Below are 18,195 nucleotides of genomic sequence, written 5' to 3'. Positions count from 1 at the left end.
TCCATGTACTTATTGTGCTTACGGAAATTGAGGATCAAGTAGCTGGTTACTTAGTAGGATATTTGCTTACTAATATTATGCTATTTATTATTATTATTTTGTTATTTTGTATTTGAAGGAATACATACAATTTTGTAAAACTTGGAACTGGTTGACATGGTGAAATGCTGCCTGGTTGAGCAGCTACTTAAAGGATTATTATTGATAGCCCTGTTGGCTTGGCACTCTTTGGACGATAAAACCTGAACAAAATAATGAATTTCGAAACAAAAATAATAAAGTTTTGATTTTTTTTTATTTTAATCTTAAAATCTAAATCCTAAATTCTAAACTTAAATCTTAAATTTTAGACCTAAATCTTAAATTTTAAACTGTAAATAAGAACTCTAAATCCTAAAATTTGTTTTACAAAAAATATATATTTTAATCTTAAATTTTGAAGTCTAAAATATTAATATTTTTGACAAATTTTAAATATAATTCTAATTCTACTTAAAGGGGAGAAGGATGAGGGACTCTAGAAGAAAGAAGATGAATACTCCTAATGGGTCTAGAACCCACGACTTAAAGAATATGAGAAAACAAATATTAGCAGCTTGGTCAATCGACCCATGGTGCTTGCTCATTTAAAACACTAATCTTAAAATTCTAAATTTTAAAGTTTATGTTCTAAACTTTAAACTTTAAATTATATATTGTAATACCTAAGCACCTAAACTCTAATTAAGATCTGTTATCTTAAAATAACAATTGAATCCTTAATATGAGATAATTATCATATAAGTATAATACAAGAAAAATGAATAAAATATTATAATAACGCATATAATATGATAGAAGAAAATCAGTATAAAAATGCGATAAAGAGACAAAACTATCATAATTTATATAATTATTTAACATTTTTTTTTTTGAAAAAATTTACGAATTTGAGATGCATATATAAAAAAGTGAAATGAATCACTAAGTTACAGATGAAATGAATCAAATTAAAAAATTAGTTTATAATAATTTCATATAGTATTTAATATAAATTATTTGAATAAAATATTACTATAATTATAAATATATAAATGAATCTAACATTTTTGTCAATGTTAAAATGAATAAGTTGTGCAGGTATAACATGTGGACTGGAAAAGAATTGTCCAAAGAAACAAACAGCTCCAAAGTAACAAAATTTTAGTTTAGGTGATATGATTATGAATATAAAAAATATAACATTTGGGCTGTCGTTTATCCCATTCTCGTTGTGTTACTTCGTTCCCTCCTCACTAAACTCACTCTTCCTTCTCACTTCAACTTTCACTAATTTTCTCATTGTGGGGTTGTAAAATTCAATGGAAAATATGAATATGGCGTTGATTGCATCCTCCTGTTCACCTCCAAAGCTTTATCTCTTAGGACACACTAATAATAATAATCCTATCTATACTCTGAAAACCCCTATCAAAATCTTCACTTTTCCAACTTCCAGGATTGCTCCTCGTCGTTCCAGAATCTCCTGCTCCGCCCACACCACTCCTCCACGACGTCTCCCTCAAATTGGTTTTTCATTTTCTCTCTTATTTTTTAAAGTTTATTATAGTTTGATCTTATTCTGTTCCTCTGAGTGCAGTTTTCAGAAAATCTGGAGACGAAAGGTTTGCCAGCATTTCTTCTTCAAGTAATCAACGAACTTCTTCGGTTGGAGTCAACCCTTATCCAACAGTGCCACCGCCGTCCTCTCAAATGTAATTCAATTCATCGTTTTCCTTATGTTATCTTTGGTTTCTAATTTCTGCTTTTGAAAATGGGATAAAATGAGCTAACTTTTCAGGAAAAAAAACATTGCTTCAGCGCAGGATTAGAAAGTAGTAGTCTATATTAGAATTAATGTTGCATTTTAGTCATTTATCCATTTTGTGTTTCTCTAAGTTTCTTGGTTGTCATATCAGAGCCCTACCATGGTTTGTTAGATATATAACTCTTTTTTCACGGCCTTTGAGTTGTTACCGAGTCGTGCCTTAATATGTCTAAATTTATCATTGCATGGTTAACATTTTTTATGTGCTTAAAGTTTGACACTTAGTGGAGGAGGTCGCTGAATACTTTTGTTATTTCACTGATTTATGATATCCACCTTTCAATTATTTCACTAAGCAGCGAAGTAACAGGGAAGTGCATGTCATCACTTGATTTTTCACTAGTTGACATGCATATAATTTTCGCAGTAACTAATGCTATTTTGAAAGAAATTTGCTGATGCATATATTGACATAGCTAAATGGTGACCAAATAGGTTGTTCTATTACCTCATTGATACAGCTGCATTTCTGCTGCTCTCTTATGTTGCACTTTGGCTGCTTTATGGTTAAATTATACATTATGCCTCTTTACCAATAGTATTGTTGTACCCATGCATAGCCAACAATTTAATCATGCATGTACATGTTTTGGGCATGCTTTTAGTTTCTTGTGCTCTCTCTGTAATATTTAATAAAGCATTCTGTTACATTTGCAGGAAGAGAAGGTCCTGGCTTATCTGTTGATGCTTTAGAGAAAATGATGGAAGATCCAACAGTGCAGAAGATGGTTTATCCGTAATAAAATTTATTTTCCTCAAATATTTTATTTTTTCTGATTTTTTTATTGATGTCATCTTGGTGTACCTGAGGTGCAGTGTAAGTTTATGCTTCTTTCTTGCTACCCATTCTTCCATTCTGATTCTTTGGAATAATTGCAGAAGTAACAAAAAACTAGGTCCATGATATATCTTTCCAAAATTTAAAATTTTTTGGGCTTGGTATCTCAAATGTTGTGATGAATGAGCATGGAGCTAAATGACAATTTTAAAATATCAATCTTTTAAAACTAGTAGGCTTTCATTAACTTTTTGAGTACATGGAATGACCTGAATTAGATATAGTAATGAGTTAACTCCTCTGAAACCCCCTCAAAAGCCCGTAAGCTCTAAATCGTAGCATAAGATTTTTTTCACTTAAAACTTAGATAAGCAAACCTAACTTCCCCTTTTGCTTCCTTAATTGAGTTTCACTTCTGAAGTCATTTGTCACTGTACTTATGGGATAAAATTCAACCCCAAGTATTAGGAATCGGACTATCTAAAGATCAACTGTTGTATTAGAAGCAGACTTTCTGATGGTTTTTTAGGTTGATATAACTACCAAGAAAAGGAAAGGATAGGGAGAGGGTGTATGGATGGAAAGTGATAAATTCCACTTTACTACCTTCAGTTGAGTCCTAATAGCACCTCTAAAAATACAATTCCTCCAATTAAAATCTGTGTTTTAAAAATTCTTTTATGCATAGACTTCTTCCTGGTGCTCTAGCACTTATTTTTTTTTAACGGAATTGACCCTTTTATTGCAATCTGCTATTTATTGATAAGGAAATTTAATCTTTTATTTATTCATACAGATACTTGCCTGATTAAATTTGGAACCCTGAGACATTTAAGTGTATGTCCATGCTTAACCACTTTTTCCTGCTTTGTTTTTCTGTTCTTTTCTTTATGGATGAGGATTGAGGAAGATGGGTGGGGAGGTTGGAATACAGAATGGGTTTTGTGTGGTCTCTATAAAATTTATATGTTAAAAGCATTGATGGTGTTCTGTCTCCAGTCTGGTTAAATTTGATATCAGACTTTCCAGCTTTTGTAAAACCTTTTTTTTATGCCAAGGGGTTTGGTGTCTGTATATCATGCTTAGAGTCGGTTCTAAGTAATTTCCACAGGTTTCTGAATCCTGAAATGCTTGCTTTATTTCCCTGAAGGAAGTTATTTACTTTCTTAAAAGTGATTTCTCCGTTTAATATATAAGCATGCTTAAATTTTATAGATGGTTTTTTAATATATATTAATTGTCTTTCTGTTGCACATATTTTTTACAGGAATGCTACAAAATCCTCAATACCGTCAACAACTGCAAGACATGCTGTAAGCTTTTTTCTGACTTCTGCAGTTGATTATTTTTATGAGCCTGTCTTTCTCTTGATTTAGAGTTTTAAGCATTGCCTCCAAAAAGTTAACATGTTTGCTTCGGATTTTATGTAATGTTAATTGTTGCATGATTCCTGGTCTTGATTTTAAAAATTAAAAGTTCGGATAGATGGAGCCAGAATGATACTGGTTTGGTACAATTTTAAAATGCTATTGAGTTCTCATTAGCATTTTCCTAAATGTTTATATTGTGCTTGAAGAGTAAGAACTAGGAATGATAATTATCTAGAGTCCACGTGTGAAATTAGCACAACAACGTAGTGAACATCGGCTTTCTGATTACCTTGTCATACACATTCATGGATGCCTTTCTCAATCCTTTGTTTCTATTTTTCTGTTGTCACGTCTCATATTTTATGAATTTTATTGGATGCCAGGTATTTAGTTTTACGCTTGTCTAATTTTTTCTTGATTTTCATTAACTTTCAATCAATCAGGAGGTCATAATTTTTGGGGGTTCATCGATGCTTTTTTTTATAATACACATAAAGGGTAACATTATACTCTTACTCTGCTCAAAAGTCATTATTTGTGTAAAATATTCCCTACCTTGAGTTTCTTGCAATTAATGTTGAAAGATATGTGTCGTGATTTAAGATGAAACTTATTAACTTGATGTGAATTGATGCTGATCTCTGTTCATTTTCTCCTAACATGTGTTAAGGTTACTATTAATTTTCTTGTTATCTAGAATTGGTTGAGTTAATGGCCAATTCACATACTTATGTGTACGCCTTGATAATTTTTTCAGAAATAATATGGGTGGAAGTTCTGAATGGGACAATAGGATGATGAATTCCTCGAAAAATTTTGATCTCAACAGTCCTGATGTAAAGCAGCAATTCGGTAAATTTGAACCATTTATTGAAGTTTTCAAATGCTTGGGATAAGATATGAATTCCTTGATGTATATTTTAATTATTTTTTATTCTTTATGTGTTATACCCGTAGTTTTTAGATGGTCTGGTCCTCTCATGGTAAAATATAGTTTATTACCTGAATAGGGGTTTAATATCTTCCTTTCCCATTTGCAGACCAGATTGGGCTATCACCTGAAGAAGTGATATCCAAAATAATGGCTAATCCTGAGTTTTGCCATGGCGTTCCAAAACCTTAGAGTTTAACCAGCTATAATGGATGTATGTTCTATCCGGTTTATCGATGAATTGTTAATTCTCTCTCGATGTCATGCATGGATACTAAATCTTCAGTATTAATGTTCTTTTCCCTTTGCTGCTTTTCCCAGTGTTCACAAAACCCACTGAGCATTGCAAAATACCAAAATGACAAGGAGGTAATCTAGGCCTTATATCCACATTTTATGTTTAATATTTAAAGTTTCATTGATCGGCTAACTGATAATGATTCGGAGAGTTATTGCATCTATCTGCCCCTTTAAGCAAAATTCTCTTCTTTCCTTAATAACTGTATGTTGTCAATTTTTATTAGTGCCAAATTATTTGAAACGATTGAAAATGGCCTCTTCTTTTTGTTCAAAGATCAGGTTGCTTTTTGCTTCTAGTGCACTTGTCTGATATACATGTGAAAACCAACATGTTCACTTACATGCAAATGTATTGCTTTTACTGTTCCAATGAGGGCTGCAAAGTACTGGATGTGGCACATCTGATTATTGTTTAATCTTTGCTGCCTTTTTCTGGCTCTTTGTCATGGCTGATATGGATTTTAAAGTTGATTTCTTGGTACGCCTTATTGTTGATACGATTTGTTTTTGCATTTCAGTTTATGGATGTATTCAACAAAATATCAAACTCTTCCCCGGAGTGACCGGGTCACCTTGATTTGGTTGTTCACTGAAGTCACTGTTCTCTGAGTATAATTTATGTCAGATGGTTGAGTTGATTGAATATTGGAATCTTACATCACTTGTTCTGGTTTTGTTTTTAGTTTTAGAATGAACGATATCAATGGGTTGTATTCCGAACATTCACCTTTTACTGTATTATCTAGAGAGGTTCCATTAGCTGTAGTTGAAGTTGAATGCTTATTTTCACAACTGGGTTTATACAGAAAATAACTGTAAATGGTTGCGCTTTATAACTGAAGTTACTTTCCTCACGTCGAGATAAGAGGCAATATTATTTCTTTTACAAGTCTAGGATGATTTTACAGCAGCATTTATTCAGAATTTTTTAGTCTATCAATAATATGCACACATTCTACAGACGGTTTGAACCTGAAATTTTTAGAAAGAACACCGTTATCGAGAGAAGAGGCAATGCTTGCTCGAGATCATTATTCAAACTTGTTGGATGTCATTTGCATAAAATTAATTTAGTTAAAAATAAAAAAAAAGGATCCCTTAGCTAGCTGGGAATTGGCTTCAATGGCACAAAGAAAATAAAAAGAACATTACAAAAACCAAATAATAGTTTTGACAGAATATCGTTGAGAGCCAAAACAATCTTATCATAGCACTGCAAAATCTGGGATTCATCTTCATCCCTTGCTGCATAATCCAACTGCAATGTTCAAAAAACCAAAATAATAAATACACAATCAAAATCAAAGCAAACACACAAGGAGAAAAAGAATAAAAAAATATTTACAGCAATCATTACTCTGGTAACACTGTTGAAAAGATTAGAATAAAGCTTCCTAAGTTGAGGCCTTTGATTTCCAGGTTTCCCTTGAATAATAGTATAAATATCCTGCTTCAACAATGAAGAACTCTTCCTTAACTCCTTCTGAGCTTCACGCCATGCCTTGGATTCAATCAAATCTTTGACTTTCAGTAAAGCTTTTGCATGATTTTGAATCCCATTTTCTGCTTCTTCAACAGTCTGGTCTGGTGTCATCATTCTCAGGTCAAGTTCAAGTCCATTAACAGTGTTCTCTTCCTTCTTCAATAGTAAAGAAGAAGCCATTGTTGCTATGAGTAGGACTCCCACCCTTCTTTTCATGTTTGAGTGGATAAGCTTTTTTGCCGGCATTTCCTTGCAGTATTTCATCCCGCTGGGTTTGCTGGATCTGGCGATTAAGGTTCGTGAACAGTATGGTGGGTTATACTTTGAAACTAGAATTGGTCTTAATGCCATCATTCCTTCGAACTATACCTTGAATTTTAGAGATTTAGTATATTATTTCTGCCAGATTTGGAGAACAATATCTGTAACAGGTCAGGCGGCCTAAGACATTTTCGACATAAAACCTTGGGCAAGTCCGAGAAATAGGGGTTTAAAAAGAAGAAGCAGGGAATATAAAACTAAGCTTTTGATTCGTGAGGCAACATCGGGAAGAAGAAAACGCAGTAGGAAGAAGGTGGGGTTGGAGTTGAGTTTGAGGTTGCTGGTGACGATGATGATGATATACACTGCAGTGAATGTGACTTCTTATCCTTTCATGCTTTTAGTTTTCTTCCATAGGGTAATTTCAAGAAGTAAAGATAGTATTTTTACATCAGGTCTGGAAAAGAAGAAGGATTAAACTCTTAAGGTCATGACAAGATTGCTGGATGATTTGTTTTACAAGTCTAATACCTGAGTTATATCTCTTTTACATCCAAGTTAAATGCAATCAAACGATTTGTTTGCTTTTTTTTTTTCATTAAAAACTTCAAATGAAACGAAGTTGATTATAAAATTCAAATAAGTATAATACATTCATCCCAAATCCAAAAGTTATAAAAAAAGCCGAAAGGTTGTACAAACTAGAATACGACCAATGAAGTCAAAGCCGATAACACGATTTGCACATCATTTAAATCACATGGAGAAGAGGCAACAGAGGTGCACCACAAGCATGATCTTGAACTGGAAATAACTTTGACATGATGAAGCCTAACATGCAAAGATTAGAGTTAAGACTGAATCACTGTGAAAAAGAATAAAGGAGGAATCGACCCCATAGAAAGAGGTACCGACTCAAGACAAGGAGTTCCTCATCTGTGAAAATATTCTGAAAACAATACTCATGAATTCTCAATTAATCCTACTTCTCTTGATCGAATACAACAAAACCATAGAGACAACAAAACCATAAAACATGACAAAAAAAATATAACAAAAGAAATTCAAATTTCAATGTCTCCTCTCCTTCTTATTGAGAGCCAGCCCTAATAAAAAAAAACCAACTATTAAGAGTACAGTTTTAGGAGAGGATCAATTTATAAAATACTAAGGACATAAATAAATTAGTAATAAAAATATTTAAAATATATGATAATTTAAAATTTTATGATACGGTTGTTCCGTTCCTCCCCTAGGTCATCCCTAATAATGACTTACATAGACACTAACCAAGGCTCAAGCCCATGACACCAAAAAGATAGAACCTTGAATGTCAAGATGACAATAATGGAAAAGGATAAAAGGCATCAACAATCTCGTCTAAACTGTCAACAATATAAAAAGAGTAACATTAAAAATTAATAGAGAATTCAAAAGATGATCGGGACAAAAATAATAACAACGCCACCATAATAAATAGGATCATACTAAAAGAGAACATGAGAAAAGGTGAGTGATGTCAACTAGGATCATGACCGCTCATGCACTCAAAAACTCACAAAAAGTGTAAAAAAAGAGAGGGAAAAGACAGCCTAACATAAGAAATTGAGCTTGGTTTTGCATTTTCTTTTAAAACATCATATTGTTTGATTTGTCTTTTAATAGTCCATATATATATATAGAGAGAGAGAGAATTAGTATCTTATATATATATATATATTTGTTATAAAGAGAATTTGTCAATATACTATCATCCATGGACACAATACTCATACAACGTGCATAGGACCTCATCGTGAGACAATATAAATATGTATAAATTGAGAATCTTTTATACAATCAATAGAATTATCTCACTAACGAGCATGTTCTCTTTCCTATAATAATTTTTTATTAGTACTTCATAATTAAGATCAAACATCACCTTGATTGTTACAAAAAATTATAGTAATGTTCAGATACTCAACCATTGACATATCTTACAAAAAATTAAAAAAATATTACATCCCATAATTCACTTATTTATCCAAACATTCACAAATTTTCTGTTATCTATATTCCAAATAATCTCATTATAAACATCATCTCTCACTCAACTTAATATTTTTTTTAAAGTTGAGGTCATCATTTGACAGATGTCATCTTACTTCTACATTGAACAAAAAAATATTATCTCACAAAGAATCGAGTTTTATAATCAACAGATACCTCACTTCATGAGAAAAATATTATTATAACACTCTAAACTTTTAAAACACAATCCATTGTCCTTAATAGTAAGAAAGAAAAAACATCGATGACACTCCAAAAAATGAAAACCTTATTTTTTTAAAGTGTGATATTATATTAAGAATTTATAAGAAAAATAATTAAAATAAGATCAACATAAAATATGATATGCACAAGAAAAAATATTTAATATAATTTGATCTTGTCTACCTCCATAAATGAGATAACAATAATTCACTATAATTGTAGAGACCACAAAAATATATAAATACGTAGAATTTTTTTGTATCTCAAAACATTCTTCCAATTTTTGTAAAAAAAATTATCTCTACAATATAAACTTCAATAATTATAGATAACATAAAAGAGATTATATCTCTAGTCCGAATGTTTTTTAGATGTATAGTTGTGTTATATATTAACATTTTATATTTAAATATATTTTTAAAAAATATGGAACTTATTCGTGTAACCCGTGAAAAAATCATTTTGTTAGATTAAAAAAATATTTCTATTAAATGTTTATATATTTTATAATTGGATTTGAATAAAATTATTTTTTATTATCATATAATTACTTTATTTGATATAAAAGACAAAAAAAATTAATCAAATAATTAATTAAATGGAAATTTTAAATACATTTGTCAAATTCAATCCGGATCAAACGGGATTTATCGAGCAGAGCGGGTAGTAGTCCCGACGAAGAGGTTTGCGTCCGTAGAATGGAGTAAATACACCTGCATGTAGCTTATCACTCACCCCCTCCCCACCAACAAAACCCTGTGTGTAGTTCTTCGCGGGACTCTTCTCGTTCTCAATTCTCTCCTGTTATTGTCGATACCAGAAAAATGAGAAACAGAGACAAGTCTAAAACCCTAAATCAATCCTCTGGTAAGCATTTATGTTCCAAATTTATTTACTTATGTCACAATTTCAAACTTTCCCGTGTTCATTTATTTTGTTATTTGTTGGTTTTCCCAAAAAAAAATCAATCTTTAGTTGTCATAAAATATTTCATATTGTTATACAAATTAAGATGGAAACTGGGTTTACTTTTTTAAGAGGTAACTGGGTGGAAAGTGTTTTTCTTTTTCTTCTTTTGGTAAATTACATAAAAAAGCAAATTTTATTGGAATTCTAGCATTTTTCAGGAAAGGTAGAATTTTGATAGATTGAAATGTTTATGGTGATTTTATATGTTGGAAAATAAAATTTGGAACTTTTTAGTTTTATTTTTTATTTGATGTGTATTTTTCTTCTTCTAGATGCTTAGTTTGTCCATAAAAACGGGGGAACTAGAAATTTTGAGCTTAATGAGGTTTATCATTGGAGACATTATAGTGACTTCTATTCCAATTTTGAGCAGGGAAGTATAAAAGGAAAGCTACGTGTGAATCAGAAAATGGGAGTTCTTTGGGGTCAATTCATGATGCTGGTTTGTTCAATGTTATATGCCTTTTTTTAGTTATTTATCATTTATTGTTTGTTAGCTTCTTCTTTTTGTTATAATGGTTGATGAAAACTAAAATAAGAGCTCTTGAGTGCAGAAACACTTGCTGGGAAATCACAGGAGGGAGTGAACAAACATCTAAGACGTTCAAGTCGACTGGGTTCTTCAGAGAAGAAGGAACACAATGAATTTGCCCCGAAGAATGACCCAAAAACAAATGAAGAAGAAGTTGTGCATACAATGGTTGCACAGAATGCTTCAAACTCTAAAGATTGTTGTGGAGATGCCATAGGAAGTTCTCAATTAGAAGTTGGTGTTGGAAGTCATAAAGATACCCTTTCCGATGATATTGAAGACATGAATGACTCAGATTGGGAAGATGGTTCAATTCCCAAATTGGATACTGTAGTTCATTCTCCAAATGAACGTATGAATGGGCTAACTATCGAATTTGATGAACCATCAGGTTCAGCTGGGCGGAAGCCTGTTCGTCGAGCTTCTGCCGAAGATAAGGTGCATTACATTTCTTCTATTGATACTAAACATTGGGTTTAGTTGATGGAAATTCTTTGCAGTTTCATGTTTTGAACCCTAAAAGATGTCTGCTTTTTCAAACAGGAATTGGCTGAACTTGTGCATAAGGTTCACTTGCTTTGTTTGCTTGCGAGGGGCAGATTAATTGACAATGCCTGTGATGATTCTCTTATTCAGGTTGATTTTCTGATCCTTGTATTATGCCTCAAGACAATTGTTCGAACAGATTCCAATTTCTGAAAAGAATTCTGATTGCATTGACAGGCTTCTTTACTTTCTCTACTTCCTACTGACTTATTAAAGATATCGGAGATCTCAAATATAACCGCAAATGATTTGTCTCCTCTTGTCACTTGGGTGCGTGTATTTTGAGTTTTGTCTAGAGACTACTTTGATTATTTAATTAAGCTATTTATGTGATTGTGACTGACATAAAATTTGCAGTTCCATAATAACTTTCATGTCAGAAGCTTGGTTCGTGCTGAAAGATCATTTCGTACTGCTTTGGCCATTGCTCTTGAAACTCATGAAGGGACTTCAGAAGAGGTAGTTTCATCTTGTTCTGTAATCCAACTTCTTATCTTATTTTTATCATTCTAGCTAATGAAGTGTAGGATAAAAAGCTACCTAATGGGATCTTCTTTGTTTTGCTGAATGTCGTAGTGTTCACTTATGCATGATGGATCAGAATTGGCTGGTGTGATTAACTCTGTTTCTGGAAATACTGTAATTTATGATACATCTGTGTGCTACATGTCACATAAGAATCCTTATAACGGCTATATTGATGAGTTCTCATTGGTTGTTTCCTTGTAGATTGCTGCGTTATCTGTGGCATTATTTAGAGCTTTGAAGTTTACAACACGGTATGATGCCACTACCAAAATGTGTTGTTTTCTGGTAATTGATAGTGCACCTGAGCAAGTTATTTAAAATTCTTTAATTTCTTTAAATTTTATAGGCCACCAACTTGACCTCTTGATGGTGATCTACCTTTAGCAAAAATCTATTCTTTCTTAGTTTCTAATATTACAATGCCTTCATAAACATTTTGTGTGGATAAGTAACTTGTTTATAAGGTTAGGGATTAATAGAATTTTTCCTCTAAATCATATTACCCCTAAACTGGTGGTGATCAGCATTAATTAAAAAGGTTTTTTTTTTTCACTAGCTGATGTTCCTGTTATTATTGTTGGGTGTCATCTTTAACTTTTGTTCCTCTATAATGAATATCAAAAGTTTATTGTTCAAAGACTTGTTTTCAACTAAACAAATACAAGGAAGCTTGTCTGGATGGATCCAATTAAGAGAACCATGACTATGTTTGAGACTTATTATTTTGCTAATGTTTTATGCAATTTGCACTAAGATTCAAAGAATCTGGATTGAGTTAAAGAGGATAGAAACAAATAATGGATGATTTGAACAAGAGAATTCATACTACTTTTGCTATCCTTTGAAATATGTAATTAATTCATTTTGGGCTTTGGTGATCAGAATGCTGAAGTGTATAATAATTGATCTAGGCTCGGGTGGCCTTTGTCTGTTTTGGTTGAGATTTTTTTTCTTTCTTCTCTCTCTATTCCTTGTAGGGTTTTGGTTCATTTCATTCATCAGTGTCTGTTATCGTGCCGTCACAAAGGAGCTTCTGTTTGATATTTTCTTTCTGCCGTTTTATTCAAGCTCAAATGCCTTCTTTTTGGTCTTGGACGATGTGCTCTTTTCTTTGTTTTTGTGTAGTCATTTGTAAAGTTGTTTAAAGTGTCAATCTTTTCCCTCGAAAGTCCAGATTGTAGAGTTGGTTGAGGTAAAACAATGCTCAATCTCATGTTAGTCATATTATACCTCTTTCAGGTTTGTGTCCATTTTGGACGTTGCCTCCTTAAAACCCGAGGCTGATAAATATGAACCTTCAAGCCAAGAGGCAGATAGAGTGGGTGGAGGGATATTCAGTACTTCAACATTGATGGTGGCTAATCCAAAAGGAGCTTCTGTTTCTGCTTCTCCGGTTAAATCATCCCCATGCAGTGAGAAATATCATCGTTGTGAAATTTCTTTGAGGAGTTCACAAAGAAGTAAGGGTGGCTGCTCAACAGGCAATGCCACTCAATTCAGATGTTCTACTTCTGTCGATGAATTGGCTGATGAAAAATCAATCTGTCAGGTGCAGTCGGATACATTTGGACAATCTGTTCCTATGAATTCTCAGGGGTTGAAGAGGAAAGGGGATTTAGAGTTTGAGATGCAGTTGGCAATGGCTCTTTCTGCTTCTAGTGTTGAAACTCATGCAAATATTCATGGGTCATCAGATGTGAAAATATTAAATGGTAATAACTCATTAGAAACATCTACGCCTACAAAGAGATGGAAAAGGATCAAAAGAGTAGAACCTGCTTCTTGCTCCCAAGGACTTTCTACTGCACTTGGATCAAGAAAAGTAGGGTCTCCACTTTTTTGGGCAGAAGTGTACTGTGATGGTGAGAACTTGACTGGGAAGTGGGTGCATGTGGATGGTGTGAATGCTATCATAGACGGAGAGCAGAAAGTCGAAGATGCAGCTACTGCGTGCAAAACATCGTTAAGATATGTAGTTGCGTTTGCAGGCCGTGGGGCTAAAGATGTGACCCGCAGGTTTTGATTCCTTCCCAATTATGCGTTTGTTTTTTTACATTGGGATGCATGTGGCATTCTAAGAGAGAGAGTTTTGGTTTGGGGTGTTCATTTTTTGGTTTTAACTGAATTAACCAACCGAACCAAATTGGTTTGGTCAGTCACCGAATTAGTTCGGTTGGGGAACGGTTAACATTTTTTTCAATATTCGATTAACGGTTAATTCGGTTTGAAATCGGTTAATTAACCGATTTAACCGAATTAACTGAAATTATTAAATATGAAATATTTTTTATATATTAAATACATATTTTAAGCTCAAACTCATTAAGAATTAAGACTCAATTATTTTTTAACCACACTAAACTCATTAAATTATCAATACCTAATTAAAATTTTAACCCAAATAAAAAAAATACTTTTATTATATTCAAATTAATCTAATTAAAAAATTAAAAAAAAATTCGGTTAATTTGGTTAACCGACCGAAATAACCGAACTTTGTTTGGTTCGGTTAACGGCTAAAGAAAAAAAGTTCGGTTAATTCGGTTCGGTTGGTGGTCGAATTAACCTTTGAACACCCCTAGTTTTGGTAATTGTTTGCAGTGTTATATATATATATATATATATCTTCTAGGGCCTACTTTTGAACTTTTCATCTATTTTAGTTCAAATGACATTCTGACTGCTTTCCTGCTCCCAGTGGACCTCTCTTTTTGAATTAAGATGTATTTTCTTGGAGATCTATACGTTCATGAAAACATTTTTGTCAAAATAAGACTCGGGGATTAATATAATAATAGAAAGGCTCTCAGATGCTTTTGCCTACCACCCAGTTAGTTGGCCCTGAAAGGGATTTCATTTACTTTGTATGTTATTATTACCAATTGGATTTGCTAATACATTTATAGTACAGGTATTGCATGAAGTGGTACAAAATAGCCCCAAAACGAGTTAATTCAATTTGGTGGGATTCCGTGTTGGCTCCTTTGAGGCAGTTAGAGTCAGGAGCAACTGGGGGTACAATTAATTTGAAAAAACTCCATAATAATGCCTCAGATGAGCAAGAGAAAATCAAAGCATCTGAATATTCAGGTGAAGATAGTTGTTCAAACCATGTCAACTTACCTGAGAGGTCAGGTCAAGAAACTTCCAAAGAGTTCAGTAGTAAGGTCGAAGTTGAATCTTCTGTAAAGAACTCTATTGTTGCCACCAGGAACTCTCTGGAAGATATGGAACTTGAAACTAGGGCACTAACTGAGCCCCTTCCCACTAATCAGCAGGTATAGTGTTTGTTTGGTCCAATCAATGTAGTTCTTTGAAGTTTCTATCCTAGATGTGCTTTTTTAACTTTCTTCCATACTTCACAGGCCTATAAAAATCATGCATTGTATGCACTTGAAAGATGGCTAACAAAGTATCAGATTCTACATCCTAAAGGTCCAATTCTTGGTTTCTGCTCCGGTCATCCAGTTTATCCTCGCACCTCAGTGCAAACTCTCAAGACAAAAGAAAGATGGCTGCGCGAAGGGCTGCAGATTAAAGGCAACGAGGTTCCTGCAAAGGTTTGAATTTATGGTGTACTTGCTTCTGCATTAATTTTCATTTTGGTTAATCTGAATAAATTACAACTCACAACTGATTTTCCTCAGATATTGAAGCGTTCTGCAAAACCAAAGAAAGCTCGAGTTTCTGAAGAAGATGACTGTGATGAGATTGATTACAAAGGTATTGAACTTTATGGGAAGTGGCAGCTGGAGCCACTGTGCCTCCCCCATGCTGTTGATGGAATTGTGCCAAAGGTGATTGCTGTTACTTTCTTGTGGATGCCATGAAAGTGCATATTTGAATAAACCATTAACTTAATCATTTGTGTTGTGACCTCTGCAATCAATAAACCTTCCTTGAAGCAAATCATTAACTGGTTGCTAATTCCCATCCTTTTATGGTTACCTCTGCTAGTGCTGTTTTCCTATTGTTCTTGGATACTAAATGTGAAGATTCATTTCAACGGCGGATGAACCGTTTCCTTTTTCAAGAAAATATTGCCGCAAAACAAATAGTTTTCCATAATTTCCATCTCAATATTTAAAGACTCAAGTCCTATCTGAAATTAATTTGAAAACGAATAGGGCACTCAAGTCATTCCAGTCCACATAACCATTAGTCTTTGAAATTCATTTTCCTCTTAGTTTTTTTTCAAATCTTTTTATTTTTCTGACGTTGGATCCCTATGTTTGATACTAGAATGAGCGCGGTCAAGTTGATGTGTGGTCTGAGAAGTGCCTTCCACCAGGGACTGTTCACATAAGGTTACCGAGGGTATTTGCTGTTGCCAAGAGGCTGGAAATTGATTATGCTCCGGCCATGGTCGGTTTTGAGTTTAGAAATGGTCATGCTACTCCTGTCTTTGATGGAATTGTGGTCTGTACAGAGTTCAAGGATGCGATACTAGAGGTAACTACACCGAACCTAATGATTGAGATAAATTATTAAACATAGGCCTATCAAACCTTACTTGAACTTGGAAAATCCATCCAAACTCGATCCCTAATTAATAGTCGTGGCTCCTCCCTTTTTCCTCTAGGCTTATGCTGAAGAAGAAGAGAGAAGAGCGGCTGAAGAGAAGAAACGGAATGAAGCACAAGCTACCTCAAGATGGTATCAGCTTCTGTCGTCTATTATAACTAGACAAAAGTTAAACAGCTATTATGGAGACTGTTCGCCATCACAAGCATCCAGAGATGTCCAAATTACAAATGAAATAAAAGCTCCAGTCGAAAGTAACCAAGATGGAAGGCAATCTACAGGCCATCTGAAAGGAGATAACAGAGGTACTGTGTATGCCGCTTCATCGGGAGTACTAGATGTAGGGCATGAACATGTATATTTAACCAAAAATGAAAGTTTCGATGGGGAGAACTCAGTCACAACAAAGCGATGCGAGTGTGGATTTTCAATCCAAGTGGAAGAACTATAGCATGTCAGGTGGTCAATCCAATAGTGGAAGAATTGTCGGACACCAATTTTGCATATAAGTGGACCAAGATTGCTACTGGGAAGCTGCCTATTTTGACAACCAAACTGGATATTGCTTTCTGGTAATATAATACCACATGGACAACTTCCATTATTTGTTTTAGCTAAGCTGTTGTAAGTAATCATGGACCATCAATGATGAACGTACGTTAAAGACGATGAAGTTTTATTTTTACTTTTGTTCCCCCAGGTGATCCCTGTTTGTTGTTTTTACACACAGAAACTGAGCTCATTATAAGGTGGATTTGTATTGTATTAGGATACAAGTTTGGATGAAGTAGGTATCTATGGCAACTGTAAGCCCTTCCTAAAGCTATTTTCTTTTTTCTTTTAAATAAATTGAATGATTACAGCTTTTTTTTATTATAAATCTATTTCTTATTAATTAGGTTAAAATATACTATTTTTTAAAATAATGGCACACTAATCAAGAACTTGAATTCAAACTTAAATATATTTAAATGATATTAAATTATTTACCACTTAAACAAATTCTGTTGATAATATTATTTATGAAAAAGATGGCACTATATTAAATAATTCTAAAAGATTTAAAATGAAATTATTTTGTTAAAATGAAGTCTAAAGTTTAAAATCTACGAAGGAAAAAACGAGAATCAAACCGAAATCAATCTAAAAGATTTTAAAAAAGGATCAAATTAATCCAAACACACACACACAGTATTGTTGTCTTAATAACCCCAATTTGATTACTCAAATGTCAACATTTGGACATATTTGACACTCGTAGCGCGTGTAATAGTTAATTTCAGACTATTTGTTGAACATAGCTCAGACAGTTGGATAGTTTTGTAACTGAATACTAGTTTGTTAGTTAGTTACACATAATATTTAGTTTTGTATATATATATATACCAAATGTAAACTTTACTAAATATACATGAGAAATTATTCTACCCATATTCTCCTGATTTATCTCATATGAAAATATTTGGCTACTTGTGTTATGCTTCCAATCTTACTAATCGTGATAAATTTTCTCTAAAAACTATGCCTGCAGTGTTCAGAGGTTATTCTGCCACACAAAAGGGTTATGTTCTTTTTTTTTTTAGCTTCCAAAAAATCTTTTGTCAATAGGGATGTGATTTTTCATGAAGATGTATTTCCTTTTCGGTTTTCTCTTAAAGAATCATCCTTATTTTTTCAGTCCTCTGATTTTGCTGATTCTGATTTTCTCACTCTTGATGATGGTTTTTCTATTCAGTCACCTATAGCATATTTGGCTTCCTCTGTTTCGTCACCTATTGCAGATTTGTCTTCCCCTCCTTCATCACCTATGACAGATTTGCTTTCACCAATGTCAGCATCACCTAATGTTTCTAATCAGCCCTTAAATTTGG

General features: G+C 33.2%; 3 protein-coding genes and 1 pseudogene across 4 annotated transcripts; 3 read left to right on the top strand and 1 right to left on the bottom strand.

Annotated features, from left to right (window-relative positions):
- The first annotated feature begins 1,225 nt into the window (after positions 1-1,225).
- Positions 1,226-1,762, top strand: LOC120161034 (protein TIC 40, chloroplastic-like). Its single transcript, XM_039171338.1, has 2 exons — positions 1,226-1,548; positions 1,619-1,762. Exons 1-2 carry the CDS (start codon positions 1,341-1,343, stop codon positions 1,735-1,737), a joined length of 327 nt encoding a protein of 108 aa, XP_039027269.1. The 5' UTR covers positions 1,226-1,340; the 3' UTR covers positions 1,738-1,762.
- Positions 1,763-3,729: 1,967 nt separating this feature from the next.
- On the top strand, positions 3,730-6,076 carry LOC120161033 (annotated as a pseudogene).
- A 251-nt stretch (positions 6,077-6,327) lies between these two features.
- Positions 6,328-7,302, bottom strand: LOC120161129 (psbQ-like protein 3, chloroplastic). The gene is made up of 2 exons (XM_039171396.1): positions 6,583-7,302; positions 6,328-6,483 (listed from the first exon to the last, which is right to left on the bottom strand). The coding sequence occupies exons 1-2, from the start codon at positions 7,060-7,062 to the stop codon at positions 6,328-6,330; spliced, it is 636 nt and encodes a 211-aa protein (XP_039027327.1). The 5' UTR covers positions 7,063-7,302.
- Positions 7,303-9,896: 2,594 nt separating this feature from the next.
- Positions 9,897-17,118, top strand: LOC120161027 (DNA repair protein RAD4). Of its 2 annotated transcripts, XM_039171330.1 has the most exons (13): positions 9,898-10,092; positions 10,568-10,636; positions 10,749-11,164; positions 11,270-11,362; positions 11,450-11,542; positions 11,630-11,731; positions 12,002-12,051; positions 13,040-13,816; positions 14,712-15,078; positions 15,166-15,360; positions 15,448-15,597; positions 16,043-16,252; positions 16,383-17,117. In XM_039171330.1, exons 1-13 carry the CDS (start codon positions 10,050-10,052, stop codon positions 16,773-16,775), a joined length of 2,958 nt encoding a protein of 985 aa, XP_039027261.1. In that variant the 5' UTR covers positions 9,898-10,049; the 3' UTR covers positions 16,776-17,117. The 2 variants fall into 2 exon arrangements, with proteins under 2 accessions (XP_039027262.1, XP_039027261.1); XM_039171331.1 differs by lacking the exon at positions 10,568-10,636 and having other exon boundaries at positions 9,897-10,092; positions 16,383-17,118.
- Positions 17,119-18,195: the final 1,077 nt, after the last annotated feature.

This window comes from Hibiscus syriacus, unplaced genomic scaffold (assembly GCF_006381635.1).
Source record: "Hibiscus syriacus cultivar Baekdansim isolate YM2019G1 unplaced genomic scaffold, ASM638163v2 tig00111398_pilon, whole genome shotgun sequence".
Classification (NCBI taxonomy): Eukaryota; Viridiplantae; Streptophyta; class Magnoliopsida; order Malvales; family Malvaceae; genus Hibiscus; species Hibiscus syriacus.
This window is presented reverse-complemented; position numbering and strand designations above follow the sequence as displayed.